The sequence below is a fragment of the Symphalangus syndactylus genome, chromosome 3 (genome assembly GCF_028878055.3).
Source record: "Symphalangus syndactylus isolate Jambi chromosome 3, NHGRI_mSymSyn1-v2.1_pri, whole genome shotgun sequence".
Taxonomy (NCBI): Eukaryota; Metazoa; Chordata; class Mammalia; order Primates; family Hylobatidae; genus Symphalangus; species Symphalangus syndactylus.
In genome coordinates this window covers 113,295,283-113,320,759 of record NC_072425.2, presented here as the reverse complement: position 1 = coordinate 113,320,759, position 25,477 = coordinate 113,295,283, and the positions used below count along the sequence as shown (strand labels likewise).

Here is a 25,477-nt window from a genome sequence, read left to right as displayed (position 1 = left end):
TCTGTAATACATTTTAAGCCTGACAAGTCCAGTAGCTAATGATTGTGGGTCTTTGAGATACCTTCAACTTTTCACTTTTAAGCTTAATGGTATTATCACCATTCATATAGCTAAGTCTTTTACTTAAACAGATTATTTCCTAAAAAGGCTAACTTCTACAAACAAAAATCACTGACTTAAATAGACTAGACATGACCAAGGATGCTGTTAAATTGCCCTTACTCTGTCTCCTTGGTCTTAGGAGAAATAAATTAATCATTTTCTATGTAAGGCCAGTCCTTGGACCTGTGCATTATATCCCATCCCTTATCTTTTGGTAAGGTCTTTGCTCTAGCAATTGTCTCTTCCCATTAATTATCCCTCTTTTCTAAATCTTCCCACATATCACGGCATATAAGTATGTTGTTATTTTCCCCACCATAAAAACAAAACCCAAAACTTTTCTAACCCCACATTCACTGTTTCTTTGTTCCCCCTCCTTTTATTACAAAACTGTGCCTCTAGGTTTTTTTTTTCTTTGCCTCCATTCTCTCTTGAACTATTCATTAAGCTTTTATCCCCACCCCTGAAACTGCTCATGTCAAAGTCAGCAGTGATGTCTCATTGCCAAATCCAAGTAAGACGAGGAGACTCACCATTGGATTTGGCAGTGATACACATGACTTCTCTCTTAAGAGCTCTTCTAGTTTTCCTCCTGGTTGCCCCTTCTCATTCTCCTTCCCTGATTTCTCTGTATCTCCCCAAACTTTAAATGTGGAATATTTCAGGGATCGGTCCTGAACCATCTTCTCTGTCTACACTCACTCTCTAGGTAGTTTTCCACTCAGTGTTTCATTACTTTAAATACTGTCTATATGCTACACTTTTCCAAGTGTGCACCTACGACACCACTGTAAACTCTAGGACTCCTTCATCTGGCCTCCAAATTAACATTTCCATTTGGATGTGTAATAAACACCTCGACTGTAACACATACAAAATTAAACTCCTAAATTCTCCCTTACAAACATTTCTTCCTTTAGTCTTTCCCAGTCCAACAATAGTAGTTGTATCTTTATAGTTGCTTATACTGAAAACTTTGGAGTCATCCTTAAATTCTCTGCTATAACTCAAATAGGATCCATCAGCAAATTCTTTGGCAACTCCACCTCAATTTAAACCTGGAAATGTATACTGGTCTCCATAGCTGTACTTCTTACTCCTGTAACTTATTCTACATAGAGGAGCCAGAGTGATCCTTCTGAAATGTAAGATCATGTTTGTCACAGGTAGCGACTGTCTGGGGCTGGTATCATGCAGTCAGTAAGAAGAATTTACCAAGACAGCTATATGTATAGAAAGGCACATTTATTAGAGAAGGTATAAAAGTACATTCCAAGAAAGCAATAGGCAGGTCAGCAGGAGGGGACCTGACTGCAAGAAGAAAAGTCTTGCTGGGGATTTTATAGAATGGCGCTTGTGCTGAAAAGGGCTTTGTGCAGTACTGATACTGAACTTTCCACCTCCAAATAATAGAATATACATTCTTCTCATCACCACATGGCACATACTCTGAAATTGACCACATAATTGGACATAAAATAATCCTCAACAAATGCAAAAGAACGAAAATCCTACCAAACACACTCTTGGACCACAGCACAATTAAAATAGAAGTCAAGACTCTGAAAATCACTCAAAACCATGAAATTACATAGGAATTAAACATCATGCTCCTGATTGACTTTTGGGTAAATAATGAAATTAAGATGGAAATCATGAAGTTCTTTGAAACCAATGAGAACAAAGATACAACATACCAGAATCTGTGGGACAGAGCTAAGGCACTGTTAAGAGGTAAATTCATACCACTAAATGTCCACATGAAAATGTAGGAAAGATCTCAAATTAACAACCTAATATCACAGTGGAAAGAATTAAAGAAGCAAGAACAAATGCACCCCAAAGCTAGCAAAAGACAATAACCAAAATCAGAGCTAAACTGAAGGAAATCAAGACACACGCAAAAAAATTCAAAACATCAACGAATCCAGAAGTTGTTTTTTTGAAAAAATAAGATAGTTAGGTTCCAAGCTAGACTAATAAAGAAAAAAGAGAGAAGATCCCAATAAACACAATTAGAAATGACAAAGGGGATGTTACCACAGACCCCACAGAAACAAAAATAACTGTGAATACCTCTATGCAGGCAAACTAGAAAACCTACAGGAGAGAGATAAATTCTTTGACAAACACACTTTCCCAAGAGTGAACCAGGAAGAAATTGATTACCTGAACAGACCAATAATGAGCTCTGAAATTGAATCAGTAATAAATAGCCTACCAACCAAAAAAAAAAAAAAAAAAAAAGCCCAGAACCTGATGGATTCACAGCCAAATTATACCAGATATACAAGGAATAGCTGATACCATTTTTTTTTTTTTTTTTGAGACAGAGTCTCACTCTGTCACCTAGGCTGGAGTGCAGTGCAATGATCTCGGCTCACTGCAACCTCCGCCTCCTGGGTTCGAGCGATTCTCCTGCCTCAGCCTCCTGAGTAGCTGGGACTACAAGTGCACACCACCACGCCTGGCTAATTTTTGTATTATTAGTAGATACGGAGTTTCATCATGTTGGCCAGGCTGTTCTCAAACTCCTGACCTCATGATCCTCCTGTTTTGGCCTCCCAGAGTGCTGGGATTACAGGCGTGAGCCACCATGCCTGGCCAGCTGATACCATTTCTGATGAAACTATTCCAAAATATTGAAGAGGAAAGACTCCACCCCAACTTATTCTATGAGGCCAGCATCATCCTGATACCAAAACGTGTTAGAGATAGAACAAAAAAGGAAAGCTTCAGGCCAGTATCCTTGATGAACATTAATACAAAAATCCTCAACAAAATACTGGCAAACTGAATCCAGCAGCACATCAAAAAGCTAATCCACCATGATCAATGCAAGGTTGGTTCAACATATGTAATCAATAAATGTGATTCATCACATAAACATAAATAAAGACAAAAACCAATGATTATCTCAATAGATACAGAAAAAGCTTTTGATAAAATTCAACACCCCTTTGCATTAAAAACTCTCAATAAACTACATATTGAAAGAACATTATTCAAAATAATAAGAGCCATCTATGTCAAACCTACAGCCAACATTATACTGAATGGGCAAAATCTAGAAGTATTCCCCTTGAAAACTGGCATAAGACAAGGTTGCCCTCTCTCACCACTTCTATTCAAAGTCGTATTGGAAGTCCTAGCCAGAGCAATCAGGCAAGAGAAAGAAATAAAGGGCATCTAAATAGGAAGATAGGGTATGGAGATAATTTACAAGAAGAGTAAAAAATTTAAAAAATATTGTCCTGTAAGAATAGAATTGGAGGAGGGTAGAGTGAGATAGGACACTTATTTTTCATTTTAAGACTTACAGTCCTTTTTGGGGTGGGGGGCAGGGTAGGGCAGGATTATAACTTGTAAAGATTTAGTCAGTTGCATACATATTAAACACCTGAGATGTATTCCTTTTTTAATGAAAATTTGGGTATTTGTAAGTTTTACCAAATTAAGTATTAAGTCCTTGATTTTATGATATCCTTTTACTTCTTTCTTGGTTTTTTACTGAGCTCTAACTTTCTAGTATTTAGGGCATTGTTTTTAGGGAATCATGTAGAACAATTGCTTTAATCTTTTTTATTCATAGAAAGTCCTGTTAAGATATTTTTATTTATATAAATTTAATATGGAAAAAAGGCCAAAAAGTTAGAATATATTTGAGTTTTTATTAATCTAAGTGAATCATTATCTATAAAGATGATGTCAGGTTTTTTACCTTACTAATATTTTTTCATGTCCAATATAGCAAAATATTTATAATTTCAATGACAAAAGGTACCTAAATTCATTTAGATTATTATAGGCCTTTGGACTACATTTAAACCAGATTGGTAGGTTATGGCTTATTTTACTTATATATAGTCCCTTAAAAAATGAAAAATTTTTATATTCAAAAAGTAGTAGTTTGAATAAGTGAGAAGTATAATAATTATTCTCTATATACCATATTCCATCAATTTTAAGATATACTTCTTTGTTTTACATTTCAATATTTCTGACAAATAATGTTGTGCCATAGTTTGTCAGCATTGTTTTTCCTTTCTTGGTGCATAAAGTAATTGTGCATCTTTTATTTGATTTTGTCCTGGAATTGATGAAATATGTTATATATGTTGTGTGGGTTATGCACTGTTTGAAGAAATCATAATAATTAGATAACACCCTCTCCCTCCTCGTGGTCTCACCTCCAATCCCCAGACCATGACATTGAGCTTTGTCAAAAATTCTAACTAGATGTCCTGTTTAGATCTATTTAAACCTATTATTATTGTGAAATACAACTCACAAAGAAAAATAGGTAAAACATAAATGTAGAGCATAAAAAAATGTATGAAGTGTATACTGGCTAATCACCACTCTAAGTATAGATAAAGCAAACATAGTCAGCATTGTGAAAGGCCTGCTTTTATCACTTCAAAATCACAACTCCTCACGAGCTCCTGAGACATAGTTACTGTAATAATACATTTTTGGTAGTGACTTCATTGCTTTTTTATTTTACTCTAAGAACGTACCATACCTCCTACATACTATAGTTATGCTTGATTTTTACTTTCTATAAATGGAATAATCCACCAAAAAACTATTAGAACTGATAAACAAGTTCAGTAAAGTTGCAGGATACAAAATCAACATACAAAAGTCAGTAGCATTTCTATATGCCAACAGTGAACAATATGAAAAAGAAACAAAGAAAGCAATTCCATTTACAATAGCCATAAGTAAAATTAAATACCTAAGAATTAACCAAAGAAGTAAAAGATTTCTACAATGAAAATTATAAAATACTGATGAAAGAAATTGAAGAGAATACCAAAAAAAGGAAGGATATTTCGTTTTCATTAACTGGAAAATTCAGTGTCCCATCACACCAAGCAATCTATAGATCCAATGTATTTGCTGTCAAAATACCAATGACATTCTTCACAGAAATAGAAAAATTATACAAAATTATGTGGAACCACAAAAGACCCAGAATAGCCAAAGCTATCATGAACAAAAAGAAACAAAACTGGAAGAATCAAATCACCTGCAAATACTATAGAACTATAGTAACCAAAGCAGCATGATACCAGCATAAAAATGGACATACAGACCAATGGAACAGAATAGAAATCCAGAAATAAATCCATGCATCTATAGTAAACTAATTTTCTAGAAAGGTCAAGAATATGCACCGGGGAAGGACACTCTCTTCAACAAATGATGCTGGGAAAACTGGATATTCGTATGCAAAAGGATGAAAGTAGGCCTCAATCTCTCATCGTATACAAAAATCAAATCAAAATGCATTAAAGACTTAAATTTAAGACTTGAGGCCAGGTGCAGTGGCTCATGCCTTTAATCTCAGCACTTTGGAAGCCAAGGCAGGAGGATCTTTTGAAGTCAGGAGTTTGAGGCCAGCCTAGGCAACACAGTGAGATGCTCTCTGTACAAAAATCTTTCGAAAACTTAGCTGGACATGGTGTTGCACACCTGCAGTCCCAGCTACTTGGAAGGCCAAGGTGGGAGAATCACTTGAGCCCAGGAGTTCAAGGCTGCAGTGACTCATGATGGTGCCACTGCACTCCAGCCTGAGCAACAAAGCAAAACCCAGACTGAAAAAAAAAAAAAAAAAAGAACACCTGGAACTTTGAAAATACCACCAAAAACTGGGGGGTCATTGATTGTCCTGAGCAAAGATTTCCTGAGTAATACCTCAAAAGTACAGGCAACCAAAGCAAAAATGGACAAATGGGATTCCATCAAGTTGAAAAGCTTCTTCACAACAAAGGAAGCAATCAACAAAGTGAAGAGACAACACACAGAGTGAGAGAATATATTTGCAAGCTATTCATCTGACAAGGGATTAATAACCAGAATATGTAAAGAGCTCAAACAACTCAATAGGAAAAAAATATCAAATAATCCAATTAAAAAGTGTGCAAAAGATCTGAATGGACATTTATCAAGAGGAGACATACAAATGGTTAACAGGTATGTGAAAAAGTACACAACGTCATTAATCAACAGAGAAATGCAAATCAAAACTACAATGAGATATCATCTCACTCTAGTTGAAATGTCTTTTATTCAAAAGACAGGCAATAATGAATGCTGGCAAGGATATGGAGAAAGGGGAACCCTTTTACACTGCTGGTGGGAATGTAAATTAGTATAACCACTATGGAGAACAGTATGAAGGTTTCTCAAAACACTTAAAAAAGAACTACCATATGATCCAGCAATCCCACTGCTAGGTATATATATAAAAGAAAGGAAATCAGTAAGTATATGAAAGAGATGTCTGCACTCTCATGTTTATTGCAGTACTATTCACAATAGCTAAGATGTGGGATCATACTAAGTATCCATGGATGGATGAATGGCCAAAGAAAATGTGGTATATATACACAATGGAATATTATTCAGCCACAAAAAAGAATGAAATCCTATCATCTGCAACAACATGGATGGGCCTGGAGATTATGTTATGTGAAATAAGCCAGGCATAGAAAGACAAATTTCCCATATTCTCATACGAGGGAGCTAAAAATTAAAATAGTTAAGCTCATGAAGATAGAGAATAGAATGATGGTTAGCACATCCTGGAAAGGGTAGCAAAGGGAAGGGAGAAAAGCCGGGATGATTAATGGGTATAAAAACATAGTTAGAATGAATAAGACCTGGTATTTGATAGCCCAACGGGATGGCTGTAGTCAACAATAATTTATTGTATATTTTAAAATAACCAAAAGAGTGGAATTGGAATGTTCCTAACACAAAGAAATGACACATGTGGTTGGGCATGGTGGCTCATGCCTGTAATCCCAGTACTTAGGGAGTCTGAGGCCCGGGGATCACTTGAGGCCAGGAGTTCCAGACCAGCTTGAGTAATATAGTGAGACTCAGTTGCTACAAAAAAAATTAAAAATTAGCCAGATGTAGTGGTGCTTGCCTGTAGTCCTAGCTACTTGGGAGACTAAGGGGAGGGGATTGCTTAAGCTCAGGAGTTTGAGGCTACAGTGATCTGTGGTCATGCCTTTGCTTTCCAGCCTGGGAAACAGTGAGATCCCGTATCAAAAAAAAAAAAAAAAAAAGTCCTTGAGGTGATAGATACCCTCAATTACCCTTATGTGATTATTACATATTAAATGCCTGTATCAAAACATCGTATGTACCCCATAAATATATACCCCACCTGTTATGTACCCATAACCATTAAAAATTTTAAAAATTATTTAAAAGTTCAAATAGCTGAATTTTTTACATCAAAGCTCTGAAAGAAACTATAAATAAATAATTTGGTTTTGGATGATTTCACTTGTGCAGTTTATAGTTGGGTTTTGTTCGGTGATACAGGTTTTTTTTTTTCTTAATGGGTGATTTTAGCCTATTCACACTTACTGATTCATAACATCAATTACCATAGCTATAATTATAATGCCCACACATACCTAGTTCTTTAGCTGGTGTTATCCAATACAGTAGCCATTAGCCACATGTGGCATTCAGTACTTCAGATGTAACTAGTGTGACTGAGGAACGGAATTTTTCATTTAAATTTAATCTTAATTAATTTAAACTTAAAAATTGATGCTACATTGTTTAGGGAAATTGAAGAATATGTAAGTAAATAAAAAGATATACTTGTTAATGAATTGAAACACTTCATATTCTTAAGATGGCAATACTTCTGAATTGATCTGCAGATTCAATTCAGTTGCTATCAATATTCCGACATCCTTTTTTGTTTGTAGAAATGGACAAGCTAATCCCAAAATTTGTATGGAATTGCAAGGGACTCTAAATAGCCAAAACAATCTTGAAATACAAAATCAGGGGACTCATACGTCCTAACTTCAGAATTTGCTACAAAGCTCCAGTAATCAAAAAAATATGCTGCTAGCACAAGGATATACATACAAATCAACAGAATTAAATTAAAATTCTGGAAATAAACCCATACATTTATGGTGAGTGGAGTTTTGAAAAGGATACCAAAACCATTCAATGGATAAAGAATAGTGTTTTCACCAAATGATGCTGGGACAACTGAATATCCACATGCAAATGAGTGAATTTGGACCTTAACCTCATATGAAATGCAAAAATTAATTCAAAAATGGATCTAAGACCCAAATGTAAGAGCTAACATAATACAATCTTATAAGGAAACATAGGTGTAAATTTTTCATAACCCTGAGTTAGGCAATTGTTTTTTAATATGACACCAAAAATGTAAATAACAAAAGAAAAAATAGATAAATTGGACTTCGTCAAAATTTAAAACTTTTAAAAGATACCATCAAAAAATGAAAGAGTGACCCAAAGACTGGGAGAAAATTTTTGCAAATCATACACAAAATCAGGGTCTAGTATTTAGAATACATAAAGAACTGTTACAACTTAGCAACACAAATATAAACAACCTGATTTTAAAATGGGCAAAGGACTTAAATAAACATTTCTCCAAAGAAGATGTACAGTGGCCCAGAAGCACATGAAATGATACTCAACATCATTAGTCATTAGGGAAATGCAAATTGAAATCACAGTAAGACACCACTTTATACTCACAGGGATAGCTGTATCCAAAATCAACAAAACGTAATAAGTATTGGTGAGGATGTGGAGAAGTTGCATTTCTGGTGGGGAAATGTAAAATGATGCAGTTGCTGTGGAAATAAGTTTAATAATTTCTCTAAGTTAAATACAGAATTACCACGTGATTCTGAAATTCTACTCCTAGATATCAATTCTCTTTCCACCCAAGAGAACTGAAAACATATGGTCAAACAGAAACTTGTACATGAATGTTCATTATTCTTAATAGCCAAAAGTGGACGCAATGCAAGTGTTCATCAGTTGGTGAATAAATTAAAAATGTGATGTATCCATACAATGGAGTATTACTCAGACTTAAAATGGGATGAAGCATTGATACCTACCACAACATGGATAAACCTTGAAAACATTATAGGTGAAAGACGTCAAACACAAAAGCCACATATTTTATGATTCAGTTCCCCAAAAGTACACTTTGTGTTTTTGTTTCTTGTTCTCTTTTTGGTTTTCAGATTATCCCCTGGGGGAAAAGGGAGCATGGCAATTTATCACTATAAGAAGACCAGAATTTCTCCCACCATTCTTTGTTAACATGATATATTTCCCATTTCTTTAACTATATATAAACAATTTATGAAACAGATATAAAGGTGTATATAAGTATACCAATGAATAAATAAGATAATTCTGGGCATTCTTGTTTTGGGGCTTGATCTTAAAAGATATTTTTGATGTTTCACCATTGAATATTGTATTTGCTGTGGGTTTTACTGGGGTATTTTGTTTTTGTTTTTAGTTATGAATACTCTGTTTGGTTTAGAATATTTTCTTCTATTCTTAATGTGCTATGGGGTACTTTTTCTAATTGGTTTCTTGTTTGTTTTTAAATCATTAATGAGTCTTGTTAATGTATCACGCTTTTTCTGCATCTATTAAAATTATTCATACAGTTTTTCTCCTTTAATATGTTCATGTGGTAAATTACATTAATAGAAATGTTTAATGGCCCTTACATCTCCTTGTCTTTCTGGAATAAACCTATTGTGAACAATAGTATATTATCTTAAGCCCTTGTTGTATTCCATTTTAAATACTTTGTTTACAATTTTTACATCCATATGTGTATGAATTTTACATCTATATGTGTATGAATTTCAATAAAGTCTGTGAAATAGACTTTATTTCCCTTTCTTGTACTGTCTGCTTGAAAAACCAAGGGTATATTGGTGACATCATCCTCTCCCCAAGAATTTGGGGATAATTTTTTCCTTGTAAACTGTAAGTCCATTTTGTATGATATTAAGATTCCCACCAGTTTCTTTTGTTTAATATTTTTCTAGTATATTCTTATCTTTTTAAAACTGTATTTCATCTAATCTATCATGCCTTCCATTGTAAATGCGTTTCAATTCAGAGACATTATGTAAGAAAATGGCATGACAGCAATAGTAAGTTGTTATCAATTACAAGCTGTACTATGATTCCAGATGTCAATATATTAAAAAATATACACCAAGAATTTATGAAATACATTTGTTTTCAACCTTTCTGTGTCCTTATGTCTTTAAGTATGTGTTTAAAAATGTTACTTACCTAGAATTAAAAAAATCTACTCTGGCAGGCTTTGTCTTTTAACTGAAGTGCTTAAGATATTTACTGATATATTTGGAATGATATCTACTATTGCATTTTTTGCCTTCTACTTATCCTATGACTTTGCATTTCTTTTTATATCCTTTCTTCTTTCTTGCCTTTTACAAATTTCTCTTTTCCCTCATTCCTCTACCAGTTTAAAAGTTATGCACATAACTTCTCTTCTTCTATGATACCCCATTAATTTTAATACGCAGATTTAAAATTTAACAAAGTTGAAGGTTAATGTCTTTACCATCCATCCAAGTAAATGAGAATCTTGCATTGCTTTGCCTCTAAATATTTCCTTTTTGACATATGCTTTTGGTGTCCTGCATTTTACATTTGACATTGATTTATTTAAAAATTTCTAAAGTAGGCATAATTGTTACTGTTTTATACTCTCGATATTTGTTTAGGTTTACCCATAAGTTTACCATTTTCTTTGTGTACCTTCTTGCAAAACAACCTTCCTTATTAGATCATTTTACTTTTTCTTATAACCATCAGAAGTTGTTTTAGTGGGGATTTGTTGGCACATCTCTAAGGTTTTAGTTTTCTGAAAATATGCTTATCTCATCCTCTTTTTAGGAAGATAATTTTGCTGGATATGTGTCCTTGTATGGCAGGGGTTTTTTAGTATTTTGAAAATATTTAATAAATATTACACTTTTTTTCTGTCTATCTTCCATTTTACAAGTTCTTTCAATTGTATCTGATTTTGTAAGACACGTATAAGACTTGCTCCTTACATTCATTTTCAGTCTTCTGAGTTGACAGTTATACTGGGTCTAGTCTTTTATTATTTTGGTAATTTAACATGCTTATTTAATTTAAAGTATCAAATCAATAGCTTTATTAGCTATTAATTAACTTTAAGTCTCAAATAAATATCTTTATTCTTGAATGAGCTCTTTTGAAAAAATATTAGATTGAGGCAGGTATGTGTACAGGTTTGTTACTTGGATATATTGCTTAATGGTGAGCTTTGGGCTTCTAGTGTAACCATCTCTCAAATAATGAACATTGTACCCAATAGGTAAATATATGACCTTTATCCCCTCCTCAGTCTCCCCACTTTTAGAGTCCCTAGTGTTTATTATTTCCATCTTTATGTCCATGTTTACCCATGTGAGAATATGTAGTATTTGATTTTCTGTTTCTGAGCTATTTCACTTAGGATAATTGGCCTCCAGGTCCATTTATGTTGCTGAAACAGGACACAATTAATTTCATTCTTCTTTATGGCTAAATAGTATTCCATCATGTATATATACCACATTTTCTTTATTCAGTATTTTATTGATGAATACTTAGGTTGATTCCATACATTTGCTATTGTGAATAGTGCTGTGATAAACATACAAGGGAGAGTGTCTTTTTGATACAATCATTTATTTTCCTTTGGGTAGGAAATCCCAATTCATCTGGTCCTATGCTCTTTTTTGTTGGGAGATGTTTTTTTAATTGCTGATTCATTTTAATTACTTTTTATTGGTCTGTTCAGGATTTCTGTTTCTTCCTGGTTCAATCTTGGGAAGTGTAGGTTTCAGAAATTTTTTGTCTAGGTTTTCTAGTTTGTGCGCATAAAGAGGCTCATAAAAATCTTTGATAATCTTTTGTATTTCTGCAGTATCAGCTGTAATGTAACCTTTATCATTTCTGATTGTGTTATTTTAATTTTCTCTTGTTTTTTTTCCGTTGTTAATCTAGCTAGTGGTCTATTAATTTTTTTAACCTTTCAAAAAACCAACTTTTCATTTAATTAATCCTTTGGGTTGATTTTTTTTGTCTCCATTTCATTCAGTTCTGCTCTGATGTTTGTTATTTCTGTCTTCTGCTACTTTTGGGTATGATTTGTCCTCGTTTTACTAGTTCCTTGAAGTGTAACGTTTGGTTGCTAATTTGAGATCTTTCTATCTTTTTGATGTAGGCATTTAGTGCTATAAACTTTCCTCTTAGCCCTGTTTTTGCCATATCCCAGAGGTTTTGGTATATTATGTCTCTCTTCATTTGTTTCAAAAAGAATGTTAGATTTCTGCCTTATTTTGTTTACCCAAATGTCTTCCAGGAGCAAGTTGTTTAGTTCTACATACTTGTGTAATTTCGATGGTTCTTCATGGTATTGACTTCTAATTTTATTCCACTGTGGTCTGAGGAGATATTTGATATGATTTCAGTTTTTAAAAATTTATTGAGACTTGCTTTATGGCCAACCATATGGTCAGTTTTGGAGAATGTTCTCTGCACAGATGAGAAAAATATATATTCTGTGGTTATTGGGTAGCATGTTCTGTAAATATCTATTAGGTCCATTTGCTCTAGAGTCTAATTTAAGTCCAGAGTATCTTTGTTGATTTTCTGCATCAGTAATCTGTCTAGTGCTGTTAGTAGGGTGTTGAATTCCCTCACTATTATTGTATTGCCCTATATCATTTCTTATGTCTAGTAGTATTTGTTTTATGAATCTGGGTGCTCCAGTGTTGGATGCATATATATTTAGAACAGTTAAATCTTCTTGTTGAATCAAACCCTTTATCATTATATAATGACCTTCCTTGTCTTTTTTACTGTTGTTGATTTAAAGTCTGTTTTGTATGATATAAGAATAGCTACTCCTGATCATTTTTGTTTTCCTGTTGCATGATACATCTTTTTCAAACTCTTCATTTTGAGTCTGTAAGTGTATTTACCTGTTAGGTGGGTCTTCGAAGATGATTGGGTCTTGTTTTTAATCCAGCTTGTCAGCCTATATCTTTGTGAGGCTATGTGAGGTTCTGTTCCTGTCATAGTGTTGATAACTAGTTGCTTTGTAATCTCAATTGTGTAATTGCTTTATTGGCCATCTGAGCTTTGGACGTATGTATGCATTTATGATGGTGAGTATCGTCCTTTTTTTATGTTTAGAGCTCCTTTGATCATTTCTTGTAGGACAGGTCTAATCGTGATTAATTCCCTTCGTGCTTGCTTGTCTGGGGAAGGACTTTATTTCTTCTTCATTGATGAAGCTTAGTTTGGCAGTATATAAAATTCTTGGCTAGTGTTTTTTTCTCTAAGAAGGCTGAAAAAAGACCCCAGTCTCTTCTGGCTCATAAGGTTTCTTCTGAGAAGTCCGTTGTTCATCTGATAGAATTTCCTTTATAGGTGATTTGATGCTTCTCTCTAGCTGCTTTTAAGATTTGTTTTTCTTTCACATTGACTTTGGATAGTCTGATGATCATATGCCTTGGTGGTGTTGATTTTGTATAGTATCTTTCAGGTGTTCTCTGAATTTCTTGTATCTGAATGGCTGTATCTCTAGCAAGATCAGGAAAATTTTCCTGAATTATTCCCTCAAATATTTTTTCCAAACATTTTACTTTTTCGTCTTCTCTCTCAAGAATGCCCAAAAGTTGTAGGTTTGGTTGCTTTACATAATCTAATATTTCTTGAAGGCTTTGTTGATTTTTAAATTTTTTTTCTTTTTTTTCTGACTGTGTTAATTAGAAAAATCAGTCTTCAAGCTCTGAAATTCTTTCTTTTGCTTGGTCTTTTCTACCGTTAAAACTTTCAAATGTATTTTGAAATTCCTTCAGTGAATTTTTCATTTCCTCAAGTTCTGTTTGGTTTTTAAAAATATATACCTAACTCATCTTTCAGATCCTGAATTGTTTTTCTGATCTCTTTGTGTTGTTTTCCAACCTTCTCTTAGATCTCATTTAACTTCCTTATAATCTACATTTTGAATTCTTTATTTGTCATAACAGAATTTTCATTTTGGTTAGGATCTATTCCTAGAGAACTAATGTAATCCTTTGGAGATGTCAAAACACTGTATCGTTTTGTGCTGCCAGAGTTCTTACACTAATTCCTTCTAATCTGAGGAAGCTCCCTTAAGGATGTGACTGTTAGGTATATTGTCTAAGATCATTTGGCTTCATTTCTAGTTGCTTTCAGGAAGCCAAGACTCTGTATGAGTCCTTGGTTATAGATAGCTTTTTTTGCAGTGGCTTTCTCAAATGCTACTTGTCATAGCAATGTATTGGTCATATGATCCAACTCAATATCTTCTGCAAGGCTGAGTGTGTAGGTCCCAGGGCACTTATCTCATAACCTAGCACTATACCCTTCTATCCTCGGGTTTCTTTATTTAGTGATGCAGTTCAATCTCCAGTTCAGTAAGTTGCACTTCAGAGTAAGAGCCAGCTTTCCCTGGGGTATGCTGATGACAAGTGGTAGCACCAGCCCCAACATATGGCGGGGGTAGTTCATGATAGGATGCACTGAGGTCTCTGGGGATGGGAGTTGAGAGGACTGCATCAGCTCATTGTCCTAGGCAGGTAGGAATGCAATCAGCTTCCCTGTCACACCCTTGTCACAGGGCTTGCAACTTTCAGTTTAGATAGACACAATCTTTATCTCTAGGCCACAGTGCAACTGAGGTTTGTGGAAAACGCCTGTCTGTCCACTACCAACAAAATAGCCCATGGGAGAAACCTTTTCACCCAGCCAAAAACAAACGGCTCTGCTGGCAATCTGTACTCTATTGCAGGAATGCTGCCACTCTGTGTAGGGAGAGGGAGGTGAGTCCTACCTTTTATTTAAGCCCAGGTGATAGGTACACTTTTAGTGGAGAATAGTACTGTCTCCAAGTGTGCCTGTGTCAACATCTAGTAAGAAAAGCCTTCGCTGCATCTGCAGTAGTAGGTCAGGGCACAGGAGAAGGGCACAGTCACCCGTCTTGTCACAAATGTGGGGTTCTCAGGCAGGAGAGAAGTTACAATCTGGTTCCTTTGTCCCAATGAGTGCTTTGGTGGGCTGCACCTCTCCCTCCCCTAGGAGTGGCCCACACCAAGGACTAGATCTCCAGGGATCCTGCAGCTCCCCAGGGTCCTGCTGGTCCCCTCTGGTTGCAGATTCAGAGCAGGCTCTGGGAAATGTTTGTGGGGAATCTGGTGATGCAGTGACACAAGGGCTGAGATTCCCCAAGCAGGGTAGTAGCCCACAGTGGTTGCACAACGAATATCGCACCCACTGCTTCAGCTCAGTTTTGAGGGCAATGTGAGCCCAGCTGCACAAGCTGACCACCTGGTGCTCTGCCCACAGGATGTTTCCAGATTACTATTGGCAGAATTGCCCAGGTTTGCAAGGGCAGAGGGGCTCTCTGACAATTCACTTCTCAGCAGTTTGTCACATTGGTGAGGGGTGCAAAGAAATGCCCCTACCTACCCTTTCTATGGGACTCCAAGTTCCTTAATGGTCAGTCTCTCCCAGGCTCTTGCTGCCTTCCTTTTCTGCCTCCCAGCTGTTTTCTGCATGGTATCCAATAGGTTTCGACACTCTTATCTCAACTTTCCACTCAGGCTGTGATTATTCACCTATAAATTTGATCTGCTTTCTGAGGAGAACTGGCAGCTGATGTATCTAGTCAGCCATCTTGGGAAAAAACTTGAACTCTTTTCTTTTTTTCAATTATAGAAAGAATCAGAAATCTCAAATATTTAGAAAAACCATGTGTATTTTATAGATAACTCATTGTTGTCCAACCACCACCACCCCCTTTTTTTTTTAGACAGAGTCTCTCTGTCACCCAGGCTGGAGTGCAGTGGCACAATCTCAGCTTACTGCAACCTCTACCTCCTGGGTTCAAATGATTCTTATGCCTCAGCCTCCCATGTAGCTGGGATTACAGGCATGTGCCACCACACCCAGCTATTTTTTTTTTTCTATTTTTAGTAGAGACAGGTTTTCACCATGTTGCCCAGGCTGGTCTTGAACTTCTGGCCTCAAGTGATCCACCCACCTTGGCCTCTCAAAGGGCTGGTATTACAGGAATGAGCCAATATGCCCAGCCCCTTATATAATTGTCTTAACTGGACCTGAACATCTGGCTTTTGGCTATTGAGTTTAATTCATTTAAATTGTGTGTGATTACTTTTGTACTAGGGTTTATTTCTGCCATCTCCTTTTTTGTTTTGAATTTTCTTTGGCAGGTTTGGTTGTTTTTGTTTTGTTTTGTTTTGTTTGCTCCGTTTGACAGATTATAGTTTCTTTGAATACTCTTAAGGTAATACACACTATTTTTATGCTTCTGCTTCTTATTTGTTAATATAATTGCTCATATTTAAAATTTTATTTTTCCATGTTTATTTTTAAGTATATTAACACCAGTATTTTTCTTCTTTTTTTTTTAATTATACTTTACGTTCTGGGATACATGTGCAGAATGTGCAGGTTTGTTACATAGTTATACATGTGCCATGGTGGTTTGCTGCACCCATCAACGCATTATCTAGGTTTTAAGCCCTGCATGCATTAGGTATTTGTCCTAATGCTCTCCCTTCCCTTGCCCCTGACCCCCGACAGGCCCCGGTGTGTGATGTTCCCCTCCCTGTGTCCATGAATTAACACCAGTATTTTTCTTCTAAATTGGACCGTCATCTTAGCACATTTTTATCGCTATTGAGTTTCTGTTCTACCATTTTTTTCACCTTATGCTCTGCTTCTGTCGTATACTCATATCCTGAGGAATTTTAGATACGGATTGTGATAGATGTTCTCTCTGCTCTACCTCTGCTTGTCCTTGTTCTCCTCAGTAGGAAATGCTTAGGAGTGACTGGATCTTCTGAACCTGTTGTTATCTTCCCTTTGCTAAAGCTGAGCTGATCTTGACACACTACCCTGTATTATACCCCACTGTTATTAGCTGGAACTGCTGTTGTCTGCCTTGTATTGAAGATTGAGCAGGCAGCAATCCACCTTGGGCAGTGAAAAAGAACCCAGATAGAAGGCTGTTTCCAGCGCATCTAGAGTTTCTGTTTCTCTTCTCTGGAAATCTTTTCTCTCTCTTTTGGGCATTCTTGGTTTATATCTTAATACCTTATATCTGTAAACCCACTTGAACTTCTGTAGTATCTCTAGGGTTGGTTTCCGAGAGGGAGTCAGCAGCCCATGCTAACTTGCCATTTTCTTTTTCAGGAAGCTAAAATCTTTATAATATCATTATAATTCTGTATTTAGTACTAAATATTTTTGAATTTGTTCACTGTACCTCGCAAATGTAAAAGTGTTTAAGAATCAAGTTGGAACGTATTTTTAACTTTTTTTTAAAATTTTGATCTTCCCAGTTCTGATAGTATCAGCAGTGATGAGGAGGAGCTAAGGACTTTGGGAAGCAGTGGTAGCGAAAGCAGTACTCCAGAGAATGTCGGCCCTCCTTTCCTCATGGATGAGAACAGTTGGTTCAACAAGTGTAAGAGAGTTAAACAAAAGTATCAGCTTACACTGGAACAGAAGGTATTTTAAAATTATCAAAACACACTTAATTTTATTCTAGTTATTGCCTCTGAACTGTGACTGCCAAAATATTTTTAACTGAATAAAATTATTTATCCATTGCTGCTTCTCTTCTGTTTTTGAATTGTCCTCCTCTTCATGAAAAATCAGGCAGCTGTAGAAGATACTTTTGTTTGTTGAACTTTTTCCAATTTTATGTTTTAACATAAAAACAAGCCATTTTAATAAGCAGTTTAATTTATGTATTTGAGATTCTAGTTTCTATGATAAATTTTATAAAAGATTATTGGCTTGTGAAAATGCAGTGATTGCCTAAGCACGTACATCTGTTTTTTTGAAAATTAGATATTTTTGCAGCTCTTGTGTGTTAAGCACTGTAGTAGGCAAAGTGGAGTATATAACAGAAAGAAAACAAACTCTATTATTTTAAGGAGTTTGTAACCATTACTTTTTTACTGTATTTTCTATTTTTCCCTTTTCTTCTTCTTTTAATATCATTATTCATAGATGATATATATAAGGAAAGCCCAGTGGAATTAGTGATAGAAGTATTCAAAAAATTAAAAATGCAGTGGGGAAGTTGTCATAATTTTATAAATATAAATAATTGTATCTATACAGATAGCTGTTGCTTATAAAATATTTTTAAATCCATATTATATAGCTATAAACATTTGCATAATGCATATGAAGAAAACTTTTCATGTGCTATTAAAGGAGACTTGTGGTACCAGCAAGAATTCAGACTAAGATAATCTGAAAGTATCTTCATTGCAAAAATCTGAAAATGCTGAGTAGAATACAACTTTTTAAAAGATTCATTCAGAGCTACTCTCTCAAGAAAAGGAACTCATTAGGGATCAGAAACATAGAACTAACACAAGAAGAATATGTGCATATATTAGAGAACTGTAGGCCCCAGGGATGGGGGTGAAGGCATAATTCCTTAACCTAGAAACTTGCATTTTAACACCAACAGGGAAACAGCAGGTATAGGTCCCTGTCATTCAAGGTGGAAATTGAACCTAGAATGTAGGAGTGAGGTGCAAAATGGCAGAGTAAACAAATAAGTTTGTAGAGAAACATTGATTACATGAAATAGCAAAAATAATGACCAATATGGGGTGACATTGGTACACTGAAATATGTTTAACTGGCTCTTTTAGAGGAGATGGAGACAGAAGCCCTCATTTGTAGTGTTTGCCAATTTTTCTGGGATAAATACTCCCATCATGGCCAATTTAAAGCTACCAATATGACATCACTGAATGCAAAATTGGGAAGAGATGCACAGTAGAAGAGCATTCCATAGTATTTCTAGTAAGATAGATGAAATAGATGTAAATGACTGTAAGAACATAGATAATAGTTAAAATATGGTGAAATAATTAGAAAGTGATGAATTTTGAGCAGTTATTACCTTTGTGTTTAATATAATTTACTTAGTTGTAAATTTATATAATTTAATGTTTAATAACAGCAATGTTTAACAACTGACTTAAATTTCTGAAATTTAACAATCAGTTCTCGAGAGCCTATACAAGCCAGCTACAGGCCACCACTGGGAGTATGAAAGCAGAGCAGAACTAAAACACTGACTAAAAATATCAGAAAGAGTCAGAGATGCACAGTAGAACACCATTACATAGTATTTCTACTAAGATAGATGAAATAGATGTAAATAACCGTAAGAACATGAGATAATAGTTAAAATATGGTGAAATAATTAGAAAGTGATGAATTTTGAGTAGTCTTTTGAGCTAGTCTTTTGAGGTCTTTGTAATATAGTGAAAGAGGTTAGAGACATTTTTTTAATGTGTGTGCCTGTTTCCAAAATTAACATTTAGAAGTTGCAATTAAGAGAATAGAAGTAGAATGTTTAATTTTCAAACTAGTAGAGGGAAAGAAAAGAAATAAGGAAAGCTTGATAATATAATAGAAGGGAGCACATTAGAAATAAGGATAGTGAGAAGAGAACACAAAATGCAAATTACATATAACCAGAAGAGTCAACACCACCATAAAAGGAAATGGCAGAAACTTGCCAGTTAAGATAAACTCTTAGATTTATTGAAAAATAATTATAAAATTTAGCTGTATGCTATTGATAAGAGAGACACATAACACATAATGACATAAAAAGTTGAAACTAGGGGGATAAATATACTAGACAGATACTAACTAAAAGAATTCTATGTCAATATCATTAAACATAGACATTAAGGCAGAAAGCATTATTAAGACTAAGGAAAGACATTGCCTTTTTTAAAAAGTAAGTATTCACCAGCCAGGCGCAGTGGCTCATGCCTGTAATCCTAGCACTTTGGGAGGCCAAGGAGGGTGGATCACGAGGTCAGGAGATGGAGACCATCCTGGCTAACACAGTGAAACTCTGTCTCTACTAAAAATACGAAAAATTAGCTGGGCGTGATGGCAGGCGCCTGTAGTCCCAGCTACTCGGGAGGCTGAGGCAGGAGAATGGCATGAACCCACGAGGTGGAGCTTGCAGTGAGGGGAGATCGCACCACTGCACTCCAGCCTGGGCAATAGAACGAGACTCCGTCTCAAAAAAAAAAGAAAAGAAAAAAGCATTCACAAAGAATATATATCAGTGCTGAACTTACATATATTTAACAATATATCCATGAAAAATATGAAGCAAAAATTAATTAAATGTCCAGAATAAATTGGCAATTCCATAATTATAATGAGAAATTTTAACATCTTTCAGAGTAATTTATAGATTGAATGGATATAGTGAACTTCGATAACACATTTAATAAACCTGATCTAAAATATATTAAATGTTAACAATTAGAATATATAACCTTTTCAAGCATATATGGAACAGCTATAGTGGGTTTTTTTTGTTTGTTTGTTTTGTTTGTTTTGTTTTGTTTTGTTTTGTTTGAGATGGAGTCTCGCTTTGTCACCAAGGCTGGAGTGCAGTGGCATGATCTTGGCTTACTGAAACCTCCACCTCCTGGGTTCAAGTGATTCTCCTGCCTCAGCCTCCCGAGTACCTGGGACTACAGGCATGTGACACCACGCCTGGCTAATTTTTGTATTTTAAGTAGCGATGGGGTTTCACGACATTGGCTAGGCTGGTCTCTAACTCCTGACCTCAATTGATCTGCCCACCTCGGCCTCCCAAAGTGCTGGTATTATAGGCATGAGCCACCGCACGTGGCCAATCTTTTTATGGAGCACACTAGGTCACAAAACAAATGTCCACAAATACCAAAGAAATGATACAATATTATCACTTTAGTTTAACTTTTATGCTAATGTAAGGTCATGTGAATAGTGCAGTAAAGTTAGATATCAATACAAAAAGTTTAGCACCACCCACACGCCACTCATGAAATTAAAGAAAAAAATTGTCTAAATTATAGGTCAAAAAAATTGAGGAAATAGAATACTTTAAAATGAATGAGAATGAAAATAATGCATACTAACAGTTGTAAGTTGCCACACAACTTGTACAGTACTTGTAGAAATACTTAGATATTTAGAAAAGAAACAATGAAAATTAAAGAGATAAGTATCCAAGAAGTAGTCAAAGAACAACCAAACCAGTTCAAAAAGAAGGAAAGTAATAAAATAATAGATATTGGTGAAGTAAAAAACAAAGAAACAGAATTAACAAAACCAAGAGATAATTATTTGCAAAAATTAATGAAATAAATTCTAGCAAGAATAATTTTTTTAAAAAATTAAGGCACAGATAATCTTAAGAATGGAAGAATAGACAGCACAACATAAATGGAGAGACTCTCCCAATAATTATTAGAGAATATTTTAATAATTTTATGATAATACCTTGCAAAACAAAGAATTTTTATAAATAATACTTATCAAAACTGATAGATGTATAGCCATTTAACAAATTGAATAAGTAGTTTAAAATCTTTCCAATCCCCCGCCAAAAAAAACTATTATGTATTGTTTTGGTGACTCTACCAAATACAGTCATACACTATATAATAATGTTTTGGCCAACAATGGGCCATGTATATGAGGTGGTCCCATAAAATTATAATGGAGATGAAAAATTCCTATCACTTAGTGATGTAGCCATGGTGATGTTGTAACACAGGGCATTACTCATGTGTTTGTGGTGATGCTGGTGTAAATAAACCTATTGCCCTGCCAGTCATTTAAAACTAGCATATACAATTATGGAAAGTATATAATACTTGATAATGATAATAAAATACTATGTTACTGGTTTACGTATTTACTATACAATACTTTTTAGTCATTATTTTTAAATGTACTCCTTCTACTTAAAAAACAAAAAGTTAAATGTAAAACAGCTTCAGGCAGGTCTTTTAGGAGGTAGTCCAGCAGTAGCCATTGTTATCATGGGAGATGACAGCTCCATGTGTTAATGCTCCTGAAGTCCTTGCAGTCAGACAAGAGGTTGAGGTGGAAGACAGTGATATTGATGATCCTGACCCTGTGTAGGCCTAGGCTAATGTGTGTGTTTGTGACTCCGTTTTTAACAAAAAAGTTTAAAAAGTTAAAAAGTTTTTAAAATGTTTCAATAGAAAAAAAGCTTATAGAACAAGGATGTTAAAAAGAAAATATTTTTGTATAGCTGTACAATGTATGTTTCAAACTGTTATTACAAAAGAGTCAAAAAGATTTTTAAAAGTTTGTAAAGTAAAAATGTTATAGTAAGCTAAGGTTAATTTTATTACTGAAGAAAGAAAACTTATAAAAATAAATTTAGTGTAGCCTAGGTGTACAGTATTTATAAAGTCTACAGTAGTGTACAGTAGTTGTAGGCCTTTACATTCACTAACTACCCACTCACTGACTCACTTTGAGCAATTTCTAGTCCTGCAAGTTCCATTTCATAGTAATGGCCTACAAAGTTGTACCTTTTTAAAAAAAATCTTTTATACCATATTTTTACTGTCCCTTTTCTATGTTTAGATATATAAATACTTGCTATTGTATTACAGTTGCCTACAGTACCCAGTATAGTAACATGCTGTACAGGTTTGTAGCCTAGGAACAATAGGCTATACCATCTAGCCTAGGTGTGTAGTAGACTCTGTAATGTTCATAGGTTGGTGTAAGTACACTCTGTAATGTTCATAGAATGGCAAAATGGCCTAGCAACACATTTCTTAGAACATATCCCCATCATTAAGTGGCACACAACTGTATGAGTGATCCCTTTTTTATATGGACTGTTCCTGAGAATAGAAAAAGAAGGAATAGTTTTCAATGAATTTAATGAACCCCAGTATAACTCTTATACTAACATAAGATCATGTGAATATAGTATCAAGTGGGAATGTGATTAGTATAAAACCAATAGTAAAAAACAGTTACTACAATGGCAATATCAATAGCAGTATCTAGTAAATGTGAAGATATGCATGGCCTATATCCTAGGAATTCTACTCCTAGATATATCTCCACGAAACTCTTGGATGTGCATACCGGGAGACATAACAGAGTGTGTTCACAGCAATATTGTTTATATTAAGAAAAACCTAAAGTGATCCAAATGGTCATTGAGAGAACAGTGACAGAAGAGTGAATAAACTGCAATATTCATACAATGGAATATTATACAGTTTTTAGAGCAAATGAACTATAGCTAGGCTCATCAATATAGACAAAATATTTTCAAAAGGATGTTGACAAAACCAAGCAAAACTAAACAACTTATTGTTTAAGATGACACATATTTGTAGTAAAACTGGAAAGAAAAGTAAAGAGATGATAAACACAAATCTAGGATATTGTTACCTTTGCAGAGGAGACAATCAAGGAAGGCATTATATTGACTTTTAAAGTATTGGTGATTAATCTAGGTGGTGGATATGTGAGTATTCTTTAATTACTAATTTTTATGAATATATATTGTTTATATTAAGCTGTATATATATGAAATATTCATTTATAAAAATTAACTTTAACTTCTGAGATTTTATTATAGAAGAACAAACATTTGAGAATTATCAGGAAAAAAATATGAAAAATAAGCTCTTGAAGAATAGTATTACCTACTCTTAACATGTATCATAAATCTAAAATAGGTGAAAGTTTATTAATGACACATGAATAGGGTAACATGTAATAGAAGAATACTTAAAAAAGATTCTAATTAATAATCCTTAGAGGAATTTGAAAGTACATTGCAAATAAAAAGAATAGAATGCCATGGGAAGAGAACAATCAGAAAACAGGAAAGAGATTTTGAAAATTAAATATATGATTTTCTGAATTCAGAAATTTAGTACAAAGGGTTCGAGGATCAATTCAATAAGTTTTCCCAGAAAGCAGGGCAGAAGGACAAAGAGAAAGTAAAGAGTAAAAGGTTAAGAGATCATTCCAAGAAGTCTTATATCTATTATGTGTTTATTAATAATAATAGCTAGTAATTATACATTGCATGCAGTGTACCAGACACTGTTCTAAGCAATTTATCTGTATTGATTCATTTAATCCTACCAACTAGGGTACTCTGATGGGTCCTACTTTTTTAGATGGTGAAACTGTGGCACAGAGAGCTTAAGTAACTTGCCCAAGGACACATAGCTGATAAGTGGTAAAACTGGAATATGACACTAGGCTGGCAGGCCTAACCAAAACATTATACTACCTCTCACTAACATATTAATGCTAAAATGTTAATGTCTATGTGTTTTTGAAAAATAATCACAAAGAGGCAACTTTCTAATTGGTCATTCTGTTTTTAGGTCTGTATTTTGAAACTAGGAGTCATGCAATTGTTGTGAAGCTTAGAAATTACAATGTTTTAACTAAGTTTTGCCTCAAATTACAGTTTCTCAAACTTTAGAGAAGAGTTTTAAATAATGGAGAATATATGTTAAATTTTTATATTCAATTAAAACAAATTTTTTACTAATTTATCAGTAATGCTTTGAAATTGTTTCATTACAATATAAATAGGAATAGCATTTAAGCTACTCAGCATTTATCTTCAGGATATGTATTAGAATTTTGCAGTTGCTATATCTTGATGATACTGGATTTCCAGGGTTACCTTGAAGAACTCTTACGACTTCGAGAGAACCAACTATCTGAATCTGTCTCCCAGAATAAAATACTACTTCAAAGGATTGAAGATTCTGATCTGGCTCATAAACTGGAGAAGGAACAATTAGAATATATAATTGTGGAGCTTCAAGATCAGCTGTAAGTACAAGCCTTTTAGAAAAATGTTGGTAGTATGTAAACATTAAGACAAAATGTCATGTTTTGATAAAGGAGGCAAATTCCAAGAAATCTTATTGCCTGTTAAATTCTTTTTCACCTACACTTTTTTGAAAGTTTACTTTTGTTTGTTGTTACAAAAGTAATCCATGTTAATTGCAGAAACTTAAAAAAATACAAGAAAAGGCCGGGTGCAGTGGCTCATATCTGTAATCCCCCCACTGGGGAGGCTGAGTTGGGCAGATTGCTTGAGCCCAGGAGTTAGAGACCAGCCTGGGTGACATGGCAAAACCCCATCTCTACTAAAAATACAAAATATTAGCTAGGCATGGTGGCATATGTCTGTGGTCCCAGCTACTCAGGAGGCTGAGGCAAGAGGATCGCTTGAGTCCGGGAGGTCAAGGCTGCAGTGGGCCCTGATTGAGCCACAGCACTCCACTCTGGGTGACAGAGCAAGACTCTGTCAAAAAAAAAAAAAAAGTAAGAAAATACAAGAAGAGAATAAAAATTACCTTCAGTTGTGTTACCCAGCATAAACTGGTTATAACTTGGTGTATATTATTCCAAATGCATATGTATAATTCTTAAAGTAGTTACTGATTGACTGATTACAAATAGATGGTATTTAGACTAGTGCTACTCAAAGTATAGTGCTGGTGTATTAACTGTTACTAGGTTGTACCAGAATGTCACTAAGCAGAGTTTAGGATAG

General features: G+C 34.7%; 1 protein-coding gene across 12 annotated transcripts in view; it reads left to right on the top strand.

Annotated features, from left to right (window-relative positions):
• RUNDC3B (RUN domain containing 3B) overlaps positions 1–25,477 on the top strand; it is a 206,080-nt gene that overhangs the window by 129,817 nt on the left and 50,786 nt on the right. For all 12 annotated transcript variants that reach the window (XM_055272827.2, XM_055272825.2, XM_055272829.2 and 9 more), the window contains 2 exons: positions 17,394–17,562; positions 24,590–24,747. In XM_055272827.2, the coding sequence (XP_055128802.1) occupies positions 17,394–17,562; positions 24,590–24,747 (327 nt within the window). The remainder of the gene's footprint in view (positions 1–17,393; positions 17,563–24,589; positions 24,748–25,477) is intronic.